Source organism: Anthonomus grandis, chromosome 1, assembly GCF_022605725.1.
Source record: "Anthonomus grandis grandis chromosome 1, icAntGran1.3, whole genome shotgun sequence".
Taxonomy (NCBI): domain Eukaryota; kingdom Metazoa; phylum Arthropoda; class Insecta; order Coleoptera; family Curculionidae; genus Anthonomus; species Anthonomus grandis.
Genome location: NC_065546.1, coordinates 28,754,510 through 28,770,350, shown reverse-complemented (window position 1 = coordinate 28,770,350; position 15,841 = coordinate 28,754,510). Strand labels below are relative to the sequence as shown.

Below are 15,841 nucleotides of genomic sequence, written 5' to 3'. Positions count from 1 at the left end.
AAACTAGAAAAAAATTATATATAATGATATATAAAAAATATGATACAAATGCACTTCAAATTGTTTTAAGTATCTAATAAAAAAAACAAGTTAAGGTATATTGTCATAATAAGTAAATTGTCAAATATAACTTGTGTCACTGCGTATTTAATATAAATATGATTCTTTTAAATGAAACTCGACGAATTGAAAATTTAATTTGATACAGAGATTAACAAAGAACTCGAGAAGTTTGTAATTATAGTTTAATGCATAATATCCGGAAAGGCCCATTACAAGAAGTACAGTAAGTAAAATTTGAAGAAAATGTAGAGAAACAGGGACAGTGAAAAATCGTATATGGCCGGGTCGTCCAAAAATTTTAAAAAATACAAGATTGAATATTTTATTAGAAGTGGAAGGTAATCCCCATATTTCGCCTTCTGAAGTAGCTCCAAATAATGTTGTCAGCCAACGAACAACTTTGCGTATATTCAAGAAAGAAAGGTATCATCCATACAAACTAAGATTACTGCATGAGCTAAAAGATGATGATCTTGATCGCAGACTACAATTTTTTGAAAATTTGATGGAAATGTGTGAACTTAAACCCATTGTTCCATCGGCATATATCATTTAGTGATGAAGCCACGTTTTGTTTAAATGGTACGGTAAAGAAGCAAAATTTTATGTATTTGAGTACGAATAATTCCCATTGGATGAAAGAAAATCAAACAACATCCGCAAAAATTAAATGTCTGGGCAGATATTTTAAATAATAAAATTATTGGACCTATTTTTTCGATCTAATCCTCAGCTTAATAAATCTAAACAAATCAGCTTAATAAGCCAAATAGATCTATTCAATTTCAATAGGATGGTGTCTCCCCCCCATTTTGCCCGTCAGGTACGCGAATATTTGAATGCGGACAGTGGATTGGTAGGAGTGGTCGTACGGAATGGCCTGCAAGATCCTCAGATCTCACACCCCTGGATTTTTTTCTTTGGGGGTATTTAAAATCAAAAGTTTATAAAGAGTAACCGCGCAATTTAGTAATTTTTTTTCATTAATTTGATTCTAATTAATAAAAAAAAAATTAAATGAAAATACTCTTAGCAATGTTTTGGATGAATTTTTAAATAGACTAGCATTTTGCCAAGAAGTGAATGGTACGCAATTTGAACACTTAATAAAATAATTAAATTATTTAATTCGTTGAGTTTCATTTATAATTTTACGTACATTGATTTTTTTTGACATGTATCTTTTTTTATGTTTTCAGAAAAAAGCAATTAAAAACGATTAAGTTTTAAAGGCTTTTAAATTCATAACAGCAATTTTCAAAACCGCGTATCTTAGAAAGAGTCGAATAAAAGTGTGGCATGTGATACATCAAAATGTTTATAATTTTGTGTAGATTACAAAAATTTAATCACATACAGGGTGTTCCATTTAAAATAAGAAAGTTGGACGGCTACATGAGACACCCTTTATACAAAATTTTTGTTGGAAAAAATGCGTACCAAAAATATTAATCGATGTACTTTTTTGAACACACCCTCATTTATTTTTTTATTGAATTTGTTCCATATTTTTGCCGTTCACTGTATATAACAACCTATACTGTAAATAATTAATGATGTAACAATAAACGATACTTTAAATAACACTAGTAAATGCATCGTTATAACTAATAAACATTCCTTTCAGAACATTATTGGAAAAGTTATCGGCATTCTCGCACTTCAAAAGTCCAAAATCGATGTACCGCGAACAAGAAATCTACCGCTTATACTTTGACCTCTTAAAACACAAAAACGCCGAGGTCCAGAAAGCCGCCCTAGACTGTTTGATGACATACAAATTCAAATATATCATTCCATACAAGGACCACCTCTACAACCTGATCGACGAAAAGAACTTTAAAAACGCCATAATCAACTTTAGAGTAGACAAGGAAAGTACCGAAGTCCAACAGGAACATCGGGAAAACCTCATCCCGGTCGTGCTGCAGATCGTGTTCAGCAAAATGAGCGGGAAAACCGGCCTAAGAACCGGCGGAAAAGCTTCAGGTCAAAACCGACGGAATTTGGTGCTGAGATTCCTGGCCGGGTGTGAGGAGGACGAAATGTTACGTTTCGTGGAGAAGGCGTTTGCGATTTACGAGAAATATTTGCAAAATAACGAGGTGAAGCAGGTGGAGTCTATAGTGGCGAGTATCGATCTCGAGAAGTGTCTGGCCCCGAAAAAGTTACTGAGCACCGTTAATTTGCTGAACGTGATTCTGGACCAGTTTGGAGGCCTTATGGGGGACAAGTTGCTCACTTATTTGCTGAAAATTGTTTTTGTCGTCGGGGCTACGGTCAAAGGGATCTTTGACAGGGTTGATAAGGTAAGTAGAGGTTTATATTGGCATTTTTTTGTTGTTTTCAAGCTGATTAATGTGAAAATATTGTTTCTTTACATAGTAGTACTTACTACAAACTACTGATAATAATTTAATGAGATGGTCAACGATTTTTGAGTCTGTAATGGATTTTTGTGGCAGACAGTCCACTGCATTTCATGGCCTCCAATACAATCTGAATTGCAATAAAATGTGGTTTTCATTACATAATTTGACTATCTACAGACGATAGAAAATATTTTATTACGATTGTTAATGTCTGTTGATTATATTATAAGTGTATTCCCAATATATTGACTTGAAATTTTACAAAACTTGGAATTCTGTTTAAAATTTTTGAATCCGATGTCAAGAAATTTTTTGCTATTTTAGATATGTCAAATTTTGAAAGATGGTCAGTTTTTTCTTATGGAACGCCCTGATATTTTACTATACTGCCGTCCTAAGCCAAAAAGACGCAACTCAAGATTTTAAGTTTTTGAGTTATTGCGATTTATCGGTTTTTTATTACAGCACTCGTACTTATTTAATTTTTGAATTTTTTTTTTAGTTATTTGTAGTAATGTGTTTGAGTAATAAATAACTTTGAAGTTTTATTTGTTTAGAAAGAGATTTTTAGTTAAAAATGAGATGCGTCTATTGCGCTTAGGATTTTAGTACAAATTTTAGATACGTCAAGAAGGATATTGCATTTTGCTAATATTATTATTAAATATTTGCTAATATTACAAAAGAAATGGACAGCTTTATTACATACTTTTAAAACAAAGGTTTATTGAAAGTGAATAAGTTTAACATATCAGCTTACAAAAAAATACTAACATTTTAGTTTGAGTCATCGTCTTGGGAAACTGGAAGGTCTTTCCAAAACTAAAGCCTGTTCTTCATTATTGCATCGAGGTTTTTTATTATTAACTCTTTTATTTTTTGTAATTTTGGCAGTAAGAAAATCAAGTTCAATTTTTGAACCATCGAAGTCATCTTGGTATGTCATAATATGGGAACCCCTTTGGACAGATACTAGGACTATTTCATTTAATTAATTATACTGGTTGGTTAATTCTACTAAGTTTATATTGCGAGGTGTAATCCTCCCAAAGAAAAAAATGCTGTAACTCCATTGGCAGAACTTCAGTTTGCCGTGCGGATTGTTTTACGGCTTGAACAAAATCTGCAAAATCGTATAGTTTGTTGCATATCTTTTTTATTGACTGTTCAACTTTGTGATGAAACGAATTTGCGGCCATAAATGTATGGCCGGGCTCGAAATATTTTATAATAATTTCTCTAGCATTAATTTCATGAAAATTAACAATGTAGATCAAAAATGAAAATAATAACCAATTTTTATTTTGCGCGAAGCAATTATCAAGCCATAATTTAATTTTCACAGCGTCTCTCTTCACAAGGAAAAACTGGTAAAATGTGCTTATTAGTTCATCTTTACTGCGTTTAAACAATGCGTCATGCCAAACGGCGGCAAACGTTTTGTCATTCTTTTTTTTTGCCAATTGGTACAAAGCTCTCATTGTAAGCTGTTAGTCTGTTTGTGAAAATTGCAGTTTTAAATGTTTCCAGTCTTGGCAGCATAATAACTTTTTCAAGGTCTGCGCAGTATATAATCTTATCTGGTTTTTTTGGTTGACTACCATCATCTCTGTAATTTTCACGCGACTTTCTTGCTCTGTCTATATGTTTTTTCCAACAATTATCAAAGGTTTCGTCAAGATTATCATTTGTGTGACTTTTATCATGTAGAGAAAATTCTTCACAACTTTCACATTCTTCGTGTCCAAGATTTGCTAGCGAAGTATTCATTTTCTTAGCTACTACTTGGGATATTTAATTAGAAAATCCTGATGCATTGCCGCAAAAGTAAGGTCACTAGGAAGGTAAAGACGTTGGGGTGCATGCTCTTTCCGATAGTGTGAGATAGTTGGGTTGTAAGAATTAATATGATTACGAATCACTTTATCGTCTATTTTATTGTGAGGTTGCTTCGTGCATCTTAAGTCAGCCACAGGTACTACACAATTCGTCACTGTAAAGACATAGGGGCGTATATCAAAATTATGCATTTTGAGTTAAGCCACTTTTTATAAAAATAATATGTTGTGTGAATAATTATTAAAATAAAAAAAAATGGTTTGAGTTGAAAATGTTTGACTTATAAAAAATAGTACTAAAGTATGTAGATTCATGGTTTAAAAGGAATATTACTTGGGTTTTTCAGAAAGGGTTAAAAACCCCCTTCAAAAAAGATACGCCCCTTCTTTTACGCCCAAGTCTTTTTATAAAATTAAGTTAAAAAAAAAAGTGAGATACGCCTTGAGTTATGCCCCTAAGTTATATTTTATAGAATTAAGTTCAAAAGGAAAATATGACATACGCCCAAAATAAATACATGTTTTCTCGTTAACATCAAGTTTGTTTTATTAATAAATGACAATTTTTTTAGTAGAGTAATTTTACGCCAGAAAAAGTATAATATACATATGGGAGTTAATGGAAACAATTTTTTTTTGTTTGAGTGAATACAGATCATAGATCTAAACTGAAAAAAAGAATTCTAAAATAAAAAAAAAACAACAAATCTTACAAGTTAGTATTGACTTAAACTTTTAATAATAAATGTTTGTTAGTGTAGTAATTCCTTGTAAAATCTTACATGCTCGGGAAGTTTTATCACTGGCGTTGAGGTAGTGCACAAGCTCATTAAGTCGTTAAACTTTTCAGAGGAAATTTTGGGCCCAGAGGGATGATTTAAGCAGGGTGGAGCAAATTTAGCTTGCGTAGCAGTGCGTTTTAGTGTGATACATTGATAATCAATTTGTAGGTGATTGCTTTTAAAATAAATTTTGTCAATGGTTTCTTTTTTCAACATTATTTCGCGAATAATTTTCCAGTCGATAGGATTTCCGTCATTGTCTTTTCTTACTGAAAGAATCTTCAAATTTTTTGACAGCTCTTTAAAATTTAGAAAATCATCGGATGTAAGAGAATGCACAAGGATTTTGGCGCCTTGCTAATCGTAATATCGGTGTTATGTTTTCTGATAAGCTCACCATATGATAAGCACACCCTCTACATAGATGCTACAATGGAATTTTTGTTCTGGCCGCTACAGCCATCAGAAAACAAAGAAACATTTTTTGTGCCTTTTTGGTCAAGTTCGTTAAGGTAGATATACCAGCAAGTAGAAATTTCACTAGAACCCTGCTTACTCAAACCCTCATGCCATAAAAAACAATGACACTCTAGATTTAATATTGTACATAGTGAAGTTATAGCTAATCTACGTTTATAAAATAACTTGTCTTTTTCGGATGATGGAAAGATAATTTAAGACTTTTGAACACCTGGAGATACAGTTGATAGCTAAGGTTGTTATGACTATTCTCATTTGTAAACATGCTATACATTTTTTTAATTGTAAGATCCGGGTGAAGATATTCATGCTTGGAGTTTTTTCGGCAATAGTGCGATTCCATCTGAGGAAATCTTTTAATATGTTCTAATATAAGCTGTCGAATATATTTATCATAATTTTTTTAAAATTTGAACATCTACCTCCATGTTTGTCTTTTTCAATAATACCATTTTCTTTTAATTTGGCTAAGGTATTACGTACAAATTTATCAGTAATGCCTAAAGTATTAAGAAACATTGTTTTGCACACAGCTATTGGTATTGAGTCATTCCCCGGCAAAAAGTAATAGTTACTTTGTTCCCGTCTAGAAACATGGCCTTTTTCTGTTGTTTTCTGTTTGGTATCTCTACGCTTTACAAACCGAGCTACAAATTCCCTCTGAAGTAACTTCCAGTCCTATAAAAGTCATTTAGAATTTTGTGACGTTCTTCATCTGTTAAATTAATTATTTTTTTATTTAACATTTTTTCCCTACTTTATTACAAAAAGAACCACTACACCTGGGTCGAAGAACCTTCCTGGCAGGTATTTGCTTTTTACTATTGTAACTAAAATATGCTTCACCTAGATTTCTAAGATGGAAAGCAACTTTTTTTTATTTTCCTTCTTGTATGCAGTCAAATCTGTCTCATTTTCCTTAGAATTTCCGTCAACTGTGAAGTCCTCTGGTACTTCTGAAATCTCTTCTATTAAGCTGACTACAGGAAACTCATGCATGCGCTGACACGTACCATCCTCGGAGAAATGAGTCCAACACAATAAGCGCAGGCAATTTGGACACGCAGCAAATATTTCATCTGATTCCCTGCAATGTGGAACTTCACAGTGCTGAATGTATGTCGGATCTTTATCCGAATCATCTTGAAATTCGCACGGTTCGGAATCGGAGAACAGTTCATTGCTAATACCAAAAAGTTTCTCATTACTGAGAGGTATTGTATTTTCTTTAGGTTTTCCCTCGGTTTTTTCACTTTAACACTAGCTGCAATCTTGAGTGGAATGCTATTTGCACCAATAAGCTTCTCTCTTAACTTCTGAAGCGGAAGATCTTCTTCGCTATCGCCTAATGAGTTTTTAGACAACAAATTTAATGGAATATCATCAGAGTCGCTATCACTACTAGTGAAGCTATCTTCGATGACAATCACTGTTCCAAAATATCATTTCTTATGCGGCTTCCAATACATTTTTATTTCAGTACCCATTTTCACTACCGTATCTGATTTATTCACACTACTATATAATACTACTCTCAAAAATATAATCTTTACGAGGCTTATCTCAAAAATGGCTTTTTTTGAGATACGCCCCTGTCTTTACAGTGACGAATTATTAGCTTTACGCAATGCTGTACGGATAACTTTGTCACGTTGTTTAAAGCCGAGAGTTGTCAAAAAAAAAGACCTTGCATACATTTTCATATGTTCCTTTTTCATTTTTAAGCGTATAGTTATAAGTATTATTTCTTTGATAAGCGAGATCAGGTTTCGAAGTAGTTCTCTGTTTCACAGGTTTTGATGAAACATGATGTAAAATAAAAGATTTTCGGTCTTTATCATTTGAAATTTTCCAAAATTCATTGTTCAAAAATGTTCTTCTTTCTTCTGATATCTTCAACAGACATTTTCTTAAGCAATTTTTTTCACAACCTTCTTTGACGCTGTGCTTTTTCGCAAGTGATTCATGCTTAGCTTTTTTTCTGGAACTTACTGATAATTCGAACTTCTTTCTTTTTCGAACTGTTCCCTTTTTAGTATATTGAATGACAGATGCGGTATTATTTACTTCAGTTGCGTCGGTATCTCCAAAACCGTCAGAATCCATAACATGCTCGTCTTGAATAGGTTCATGCATCGATTGTGGCTCGGCTGCTTCCATGATTTGATCACATAATTCAGTCAATGTTTCCAACTCAACATTTTCTACTTCTGACGTAAGGGGGCATAAGTCTGCTTCTTTGAGAGCCTCAAAGTGAACTGGCACAAAGACCTAGAAATATCGAGAAGAACTGGGCTTTCCGATTGAATGTGTATGGCAGGGGCGATTTCTGTTACACAATTCCCAGAGTTTATGTCGTTAATAATATTAAGTTCTTCACTACACTTACTTGCCGTATCGCTACTATCATTTTCCGAATCAGAGTCAGTCGGATAATAATCTAAATCTTCCGAAGCCTTACGGTTTTTATTTTTTTCCTTGGGTTGGAATGCTTGTTTAGTTTCCTTGTTCAGCGCCAACATGACCATTTTTTTTTCCTCGAAATCCTTGTGTTCTGTCCATTGAATCTAAAAGGGCAGGGCAGAGTTAGTTTTAAATATTTTTAATAATAAAAACTATTTCTGGATTTTTTAAAGATGTACACCTTATTAAACGTAAATAGTAAAAAGACGAATAAACAGAGACAAAAGTGCTGCTCAGATAAAGACGGCCGCCGAAAATCCGATCTAATTGAATGAACAAAATTAAAAATGGTCGAAAGGGTCTTGTAGCCGATATGTCTTCTGTTACAACTTTATAATAGGCCCTGTATTTAGTTAGTCTCAAAGTTTATCACCCCAATAAAACAAATTGTTAAAACGATTACTACAATTCACATAAAAGTTAGGTTATAAACAGCCGATAACAGGTTGCTCGTGTGTCTTTAGCACCACTAACTCATTACAACATAGAAACTGCCATGTAAAAACATAACTAATTTGGACGCATCTAAATGCACACTGTACATTACGCGCTTAAAATTACCAAAAATCCTAAGCGAAAAAGGCGCATCTTTGAGAACCGTCATATTCGCTTGGGAAATTGAGATACGTCGAATCGGAGTAGGATTTTGTATTTTTTTTTAAAATGCGTCTAATTTTGTTACCAATTGTTAGGCACTATGGAGTTAAAATGCGTCTTTTTCGCTTAGGAAATAGGTTAAACATTGTATTTGGGGTCCTTAAGAACTATAATATAAAAATTGAAAAATTTTGAGATTTGGCTTAGGACGGCAGTATAGTTAAAAGAGGAATTTTCTGATTGCATATATATATGATTTAGCTACTTTTAATTAACCCGTTTTGGAAATATATGGCTCCAAACTTTAAGAAAATTACATATTTAAGATCTTGGTAGACGGTGCATTGTTATTGTTTATCATTTACGAGTAAACAAACAATTCTATTATAAATTATATTTACAAAAATCATAGACAATTTATAGGTAGTATTACATTACATATTTATAGTAGGTATTATTATATGGATTTAATTTAGAGTCAAACAATTATTAAAATAATGTATTTTTGTCAAAAAAAACCTAAATATCGCTTAATAAATATTAAGGTTTTATTGTTTCTACTTAATTCATTTATCTTTTCAAACGGCAAAATGATGTCTTTTAATTCTTTTTTTTCCTTATAAATGTCTAACCCGAACAATACACAGCTTACCAAGATCTTCAATATGTTATTTTTTTAAAGTTTGGAGGCCGATATTTCCAAAACGGTTTAATTAAATGTAGCTAAACTATATGTATTTGAAATTTGAATTTTTAGTCATACAGTAAGAGGTAAACCACTTTGTTTTATAGATATAAACAAGTTTTGTATCTATAAAACAAAGTTTGTGTCTACAAAAACAATTTTGTACCAACTGTACAAAAAAAAATTGAATAGTTTTTCAAAAAATTGAAAAAGATCTTGATACTAGCAAGGGCTTTATAAAAATCTAAATATTTTGAAAACTCAGGAAACGAGTTTATTGACTTTAGTTCATATAAAAGGGATGAGTTTATTTACCAAAACTGTCCTTACGAGCTTTCTTGTATCATTATCTTTAACTCCAAGACATTTAGGAAACGTCCAAGAAAGTCTTTGTTTTATAGAAAAAAAACTTTGTTTTATACATACAAACAAGTTTTTTTATCTATAAGAAAATTTGTCATGATTTTTGTGGTAGAGAAACTCATCAGCTTCTATATGAAACTAAAATCGTTATAGAAATTTTCAAAATATTTAGATTTTTGTAAAACTTTTGACAGTATCATAATTTTTTTCTATTTTTTTAAAAACTGCCTAATAATTCCAAAAGTGTTGAATCTTCAAGAATCCTTGTCTTTTGAATAAAGAAACTCAGCAGCGTTCATTTAAAATTTAAATCAATAAATTTGTTGCATAAGTTTTCAAAATATTCATTTTTCGTTAAGTTTTTGATATTCTTACAATTCTTTCAAGTCGTAGAACCACTTCAAAACTGTTGTGTTTATAGGAAACTTGCAACAAGTTTTTTGGTAAAGAAATTCATCAGCATTCAGATGAAACTGAAATAAAAAAAATTGTTACAGGAGTTTTTAATATATCTAGATTTTTGTACAACCTCTCACAGTATCAAGATTTTTTTTTTTTTTTAAAGTACTCAATAACTCTAAAATTGTTATATACAGGGTGTTTCAAAAGTCATGGTCCAAACTAAAAGGGGGGGTAGGGGAGGCTATTTGGAATCACAATAACCCCCTATGTTGTTTTCTGATTTTCGATGGTTTAGAAGTTATAGCTGTTTTTCACTTTTTTTCTATAATTTACTTCTGGCTTAAAAAACTATTTTTTTTTAATGTCTGGGGATTTATTTTCTAAATATATTTTTTTAGTATTTTATTTAAAAAATGTCAAGTCTTTTTAATAAAAGTATATCATAAAAAAAATTTGTATTATCGCTGAAGAAAATCATGTTTAATTTTTTTGTGGTTTCTTTAAAAACAAATTTTACCGTTTTAATGAGGCACCACGGTACAGAAAGGCGCTGCAAGAATTTAAACCAGTGTTTTAAAAATTCTCACAACTTATAGCCTTTCAATAGAAACGTTTAACTTAAAGGTCTTTATCTGTTTAATATAAGTTAAGTAAATTTTTAGAAAAATGGAACGTAAAAGAAATAAAAGCTAAAATAAAACTTCGAATATTTCATTGGAATTTATTTAAAAAAGATGTTCAAAATGGCCGCCGCCGGCTCTTATACACAAACGACATCGTCTTATAAAATTTCTTTTTAAGTTTCTAAATGCTCGAGCATTGCTTTGTAAACTTGTTGCTGCATCTCGCAGTTTTTGACGAAGCTGATTTTCAGTATTATTTTCCGTTTGGTATACAAGTTCTTTAAAGTATCCCCATAAAAAATAGTCAAGAGGATTAAGGTCAGGTGAGCGCGGCGGCCACGATACCACTCCTCCTCTGCCTATCCAACGATCTGGGTAAGCACCATTTAGATAGTCTCTGACTATTCGTGCACTATGCGCTGGCGCTCCGTCGTGTTGCAGCCACATTCTTGCTCGTAATTCCAGAAGCACATCTTCCAAAAGGTCATAAAGTTGATGTTCTAAAAAATCTAGGTAGCTCTCTCCATTTAATTTGACCGGTAACTGGAAAGGGCCAATCAGCCTACCATCGAGAATTCCTGCCCACAAATTTACACCAAATTGGTACTGGAAGCGATCTTGCCTTAATGTTATTTTGAATTATTCTCGGATTTTTTACAGACCAGTAGTGAAGATTGTGAATATTAAATATACCAAGTCTTTAAAATGAAGACTCATCGGACTACAAAATGCAGTCAAAGAAGTCCGACAGCGTCAACGCATTTCTCTGCAAAATGCTACTCTAGGCGCGTAGTCACGGGGTAAGAGGGTTTGAACACGTTGCACGTAGTATGGATGCTGGTTGTTCTTCCGCAACATGCGATGTATCGAAGCTATAGCTAATCCAGTAGCTCTAGAAATTCTACGAATACTTGTAGAAGGATCCGCCTCTATCAAAGCAAGCACCTCTTCATCATCCAACCGCGGTCTGCCTATTTGTTGTACATTTATTAGGTATTTCTCCCCGCAAATATGAGTTATGTACTCGTATGAAGACTCTGTGATCGGGAAAGCGTTCACGATCCGGAAAACGATCACGATACTCTCTTGCAGCAAGGCGAGCGTTCCCACCGCACAATCCATAAATGTAATGCATTTCAGCATATTCCCGTGGGGTATACCGATCCGGCATCTCGATGCAGATTAATTATTACTTTAATGGTATAATAGGTCAGAAAACAGAAAAAAAATCGATTAACACGTTAGCTAAAGACAAACAGAAAACAATACAGAAAATACCAACAATAGTCGGTTTGGCTATTTAAAATGGTCCATGTGAGAATACCATTTTTGTTTGTGGCTCTTGATAGCATTCTGAATTCCAATTTGAAGGTCAAGCGCACTTAAATAGTACCAAATTTGTGGTATGCAAGCAAAAAATGTGGTATGATTTTATTTCTTTTACGTTTCATTTTTCTAAAAATTTTCTTAACATACATTGATCAAATAATAAACACTATAAGGTAAATGTTTTTATTGAAAGACTAGAAATAGTAGGAAGTTTTTAAACATTGGTTTAAATTCCTGTAGGTCTTTGTGTACTGTGTAGTGCTTCATTAAATTGTTAAATTTATTTTTGAAGAATCCAAAATTAAACAAGATTTTCTGCAGCGAAACAAAAAAAAATTACACTACACTTTTATTAAAAAGACTCGACATTTGTTACATTTGTTACAAATATATTTAAAAAATAAAGCCCCAGACATAGAAAAAAATTATTTTTTAAGCCAGAAGTAAATTATAGAAAAAAAGTGAAAAACAGCTATAACTTCTAAACCATCAAAAATCGGATAACAATATAGGGGGTTATTGTGATTCCAAATAGCCTCCCCTACCCCCCCTTTCAGTTTGGACCATGCCTTTTGAAACGCCCTGTATACCAGAAAACTTCTTTTTTGGCAAAAAACTCATCAGCTTTCATATCACTAAAATCAATAAAATAGTTATAGGAGTTTTCAAAATATTTAGATTTTTGTAAAGCTTGTGATAGTACCAAGTTCTCCAAAGTTTTCCAATAGTAAACCTAAACCAATAATCGTATTTCTTATATTTTAGGTCCACACCGGCTACCTGGCAATCCTCAAAAACGTCCGCTCGGCCACCATAAAAATCCTCGAAAGATTCTTCGAACACTTCCCGCACTACCCGTGGAATTCGATACAAATAAACGCGATATTCGACACCTTTGTTTGGCCCCATCTGAACAAACTGACCGTGGAGGGCATCCACAGCCCCACGGCCTTACTGAGACTAATTAAACAGTGGGGCACCCACGCCACATACTTTAAACTACTCGTAAAACATCATAGGGATGACAAGAACCTGTATATACTGCCTCACGTGTTCAAATTGCTCCTGAACGAGAAAAGCAACATTCAGGTGGTGAATGTTATATACGAAATCATCGAGAGTTTATTGAAGTATGAGCTGGGGGACGAGGAAGTTGCTTTAGAAATTCAACCGGATGATTTATTGCCTGTGGACGATCGTATTTTAGAGAGGTGCAAAGTAAATGAGAAGTTAAATTATGGCAGTTGTATACTCTTGCCCCACGTGCCAAGTGTATTGGAAAAAATTAAAAGGAAACTGGAGGGGAAGCACAAGTCCCTTAGCAGGACCGAACTGTTTATTTTATGCAGAATATCGGAGCTGGTGTGGGAGAGCGAGGTAAGCGCCTCAATCCTCCACCTCCTCATGCCAATCGTCCTTAAAAAAGCCACTGCAGAAGAGGAGGTCGTGCTGCAGCTCCTCACCACTGTGCATAACTTATTAAGAAACGTGGAGGACAGCACCAAACATTTACGTAACCTCACTCCACTGTTTGCAGAAGTTTCATGTGTACCTGGCCGGAAAATTTTAGTAAAAACTTTAGAATATATGGCAGAGAATAACGATTGGTTGAAACAGGCCTCTTCACTAATAAGCGACCTAAACGCCTTTGACTCTAAATGGCTTGACCAACCAGATTTTGAGCGCAGACATGGGGCATTTAAGAAAATCCAACTGATAATCCAAGAGGGAACCATCGAACTCTCTTACGGCATCTTACTGGTGTACAATCTGTTTTTTATCATGAAAAGTGAAAAAGATTTGGCTTTAAAAGATAATGCCTCCCATGCGTTACGCTCCCTATGCCCAGCCTTAATAAAACAATGTCAAAATAACCATAAGGACTTGGAATATGTTTTAAATGACAGCATTTTCGCCTTGATTAAAGCAGGTATGCGCAACAACCAAAATAATGACCTGAGAAACGAATGTATCTCCTTACTGGGATGCCTGGCAAGGGAATGCCCGGACAGTCACTTCACCCTCAGAGACTTAAATAAGTTTACCAACAAAACCGACCTGGAGGTGGATATTTTTGAGAACTTGACTCACTTGCAAATCCACAGACACGCCAGGGCCATGCTCAAGTTCTGCCAACTGATTAAAGAAGAAACCGTATCGATTAATCCCAAAACCGTTTCTCAATTCCTCCTGCCCTTGGCCACCCATTACCTTTGCACCGACAAGTTCGCCGGTAAAAACGCGGTTATTGATGCGGCAATCGAAATGGTCGGGATGATTTGCCGTATAACTCCATGGCATCAGTACGAAAGTGTCCTAAAGTTCGCTCTTTCCAAGCTGCGATTTAAGTTGGAGTTTCAGAAGCAACTAGTGAGACTTGTTGTGGCCATTTTGGACGCTTTCCATTACGATTTGAGTAAGGGGCATGTGGAAAATGTGCCGGAGGCTGAGGTGCCAGTGGAGTTGGAGGTTATCGAGAATATTCCTGATGAAGTCGGAGAGAATGGTGATGATGATGAGAAGGAGGAGGAGGAGGTGGTTGAAGATGAAGCCGTTAAGATTGTGGAAAAAACTACGGTCTTATGTAAATCTACTGCCACGAGAGTTATAAAAACTATTCAGGTAAGATAATTTTTTTTAATTCATAGTTAAAGGAATAATGGATAACTGGTTTCGGTTTATTCTTAGTCATTTTAAGAACTCTAGTTTAGAGGTTTAATGTTCTACTAAAGCTATTGTTTTTTTGATTAATTATGAACCTTTTAATGAAATTGTTCTTTTTTTTACTTGATCTGTAAAGTAGAGTGGTTTTTTTTTACATTTTTTCATGTGACTAAAAGTCATTTCTTATAAGTTTCAGATTTTGTAACTGATTTAAAGTTTTGTTCCAGGTATTTGGAGTCATTTTAAGCTCTTTCCAGGTATTTTAAGGAGTATTTCTTTCAGGCTTTTAAAGACATTTTGTATTTTATTCTTTTCGTAAGTTAGACATAATATTTTTAGTCGTTTGAAGTAATTTTTTAAGTAAGATCCAATAATTTCACACTTATTATTGTCAGATACCAAGAACAAATAAGCCTTGTTCAATCGAGGAGCAGATGATCTCTTTCCTTGGCCGCTGTCCTGTACGACAATACATCCTGTTCGATAATACGTACACAAAAATAAGCCGCGCATAGTGGGGCTGAAAAACTTTGTTGAAACTACTAATACTGGAACATTTTTTGATTTTGAAATCTATCAAGAGTTGACAACTAAGCTACGGAGCAAAGATTTAGGATTAGGCCCTTAAGTTGTTTTATGATTGGTCGAAACACTAGAAAGAGCAATTACAGGGCAAATAGTAACCTTCAATGAATGAAGTGGCTTTTGATGTTTTAGTTGTGGCTTCTCGGAACTCTAATAACGACAGTTCTGTCTTTTTTCAAAACCATTTAGCTTCATCTGAGACCAGGACATTGTGAAGTTTCGAAAGGAATCTAACATTAAATTTGTAAAATGTAATCTTGCTACCAGGTCCGAAGCTTTAAATTCTTGAATTAGCTAAATCTTATATGGGTGTAGTTCAAGTCAAGATGTAGAGTTCGATGCAGACTCGTTCATTTACAACTCATTTGTCCGTTGAACATTTTCGACGATTCGCATAGTCCAACAACTGTTTAAATTGATTTGAGCTGGAAGTCTCATTAATGTCATGCATTCTAAAATGTCGACGGAACACGCGACGAACGACTACGTCCGTATGAGTATTCTCATAATATGTGTGAACGCAAAAAGCACACTGCTCTCCCGTGTTTTTCACATTTAAAGTGATTTTCCAATGATGGTATTTTTTATATTTTCC

General features: G+C 33.8%; 1 protein-coding gene across 1 annotated transcript in view; it reads left to right on the top strand.

The window, feature by feature from the left end:
- Positions 1-15,841, top strand: part of LOC126750559 (small subunit processome component 20 homolog) — a 60,181-nt gene that overhangs the window by 13,242 nt on the left and 31,098 nt on the right. Inside the window, exons 7-8 of the mRNA XM_050460206.1 lie at positions 1,691-2,372; positions 12,763-14,619. Of these exons, the coding sequence (XP_050316163.1) occupies positions 1,691-2,372; positions 12,763-14,619 (2,539 nt within the window). The remainder of the gene's footprint in view (positions 1-1,690; positions 2,373-12,762; positions 14,620-15,841) is intronic.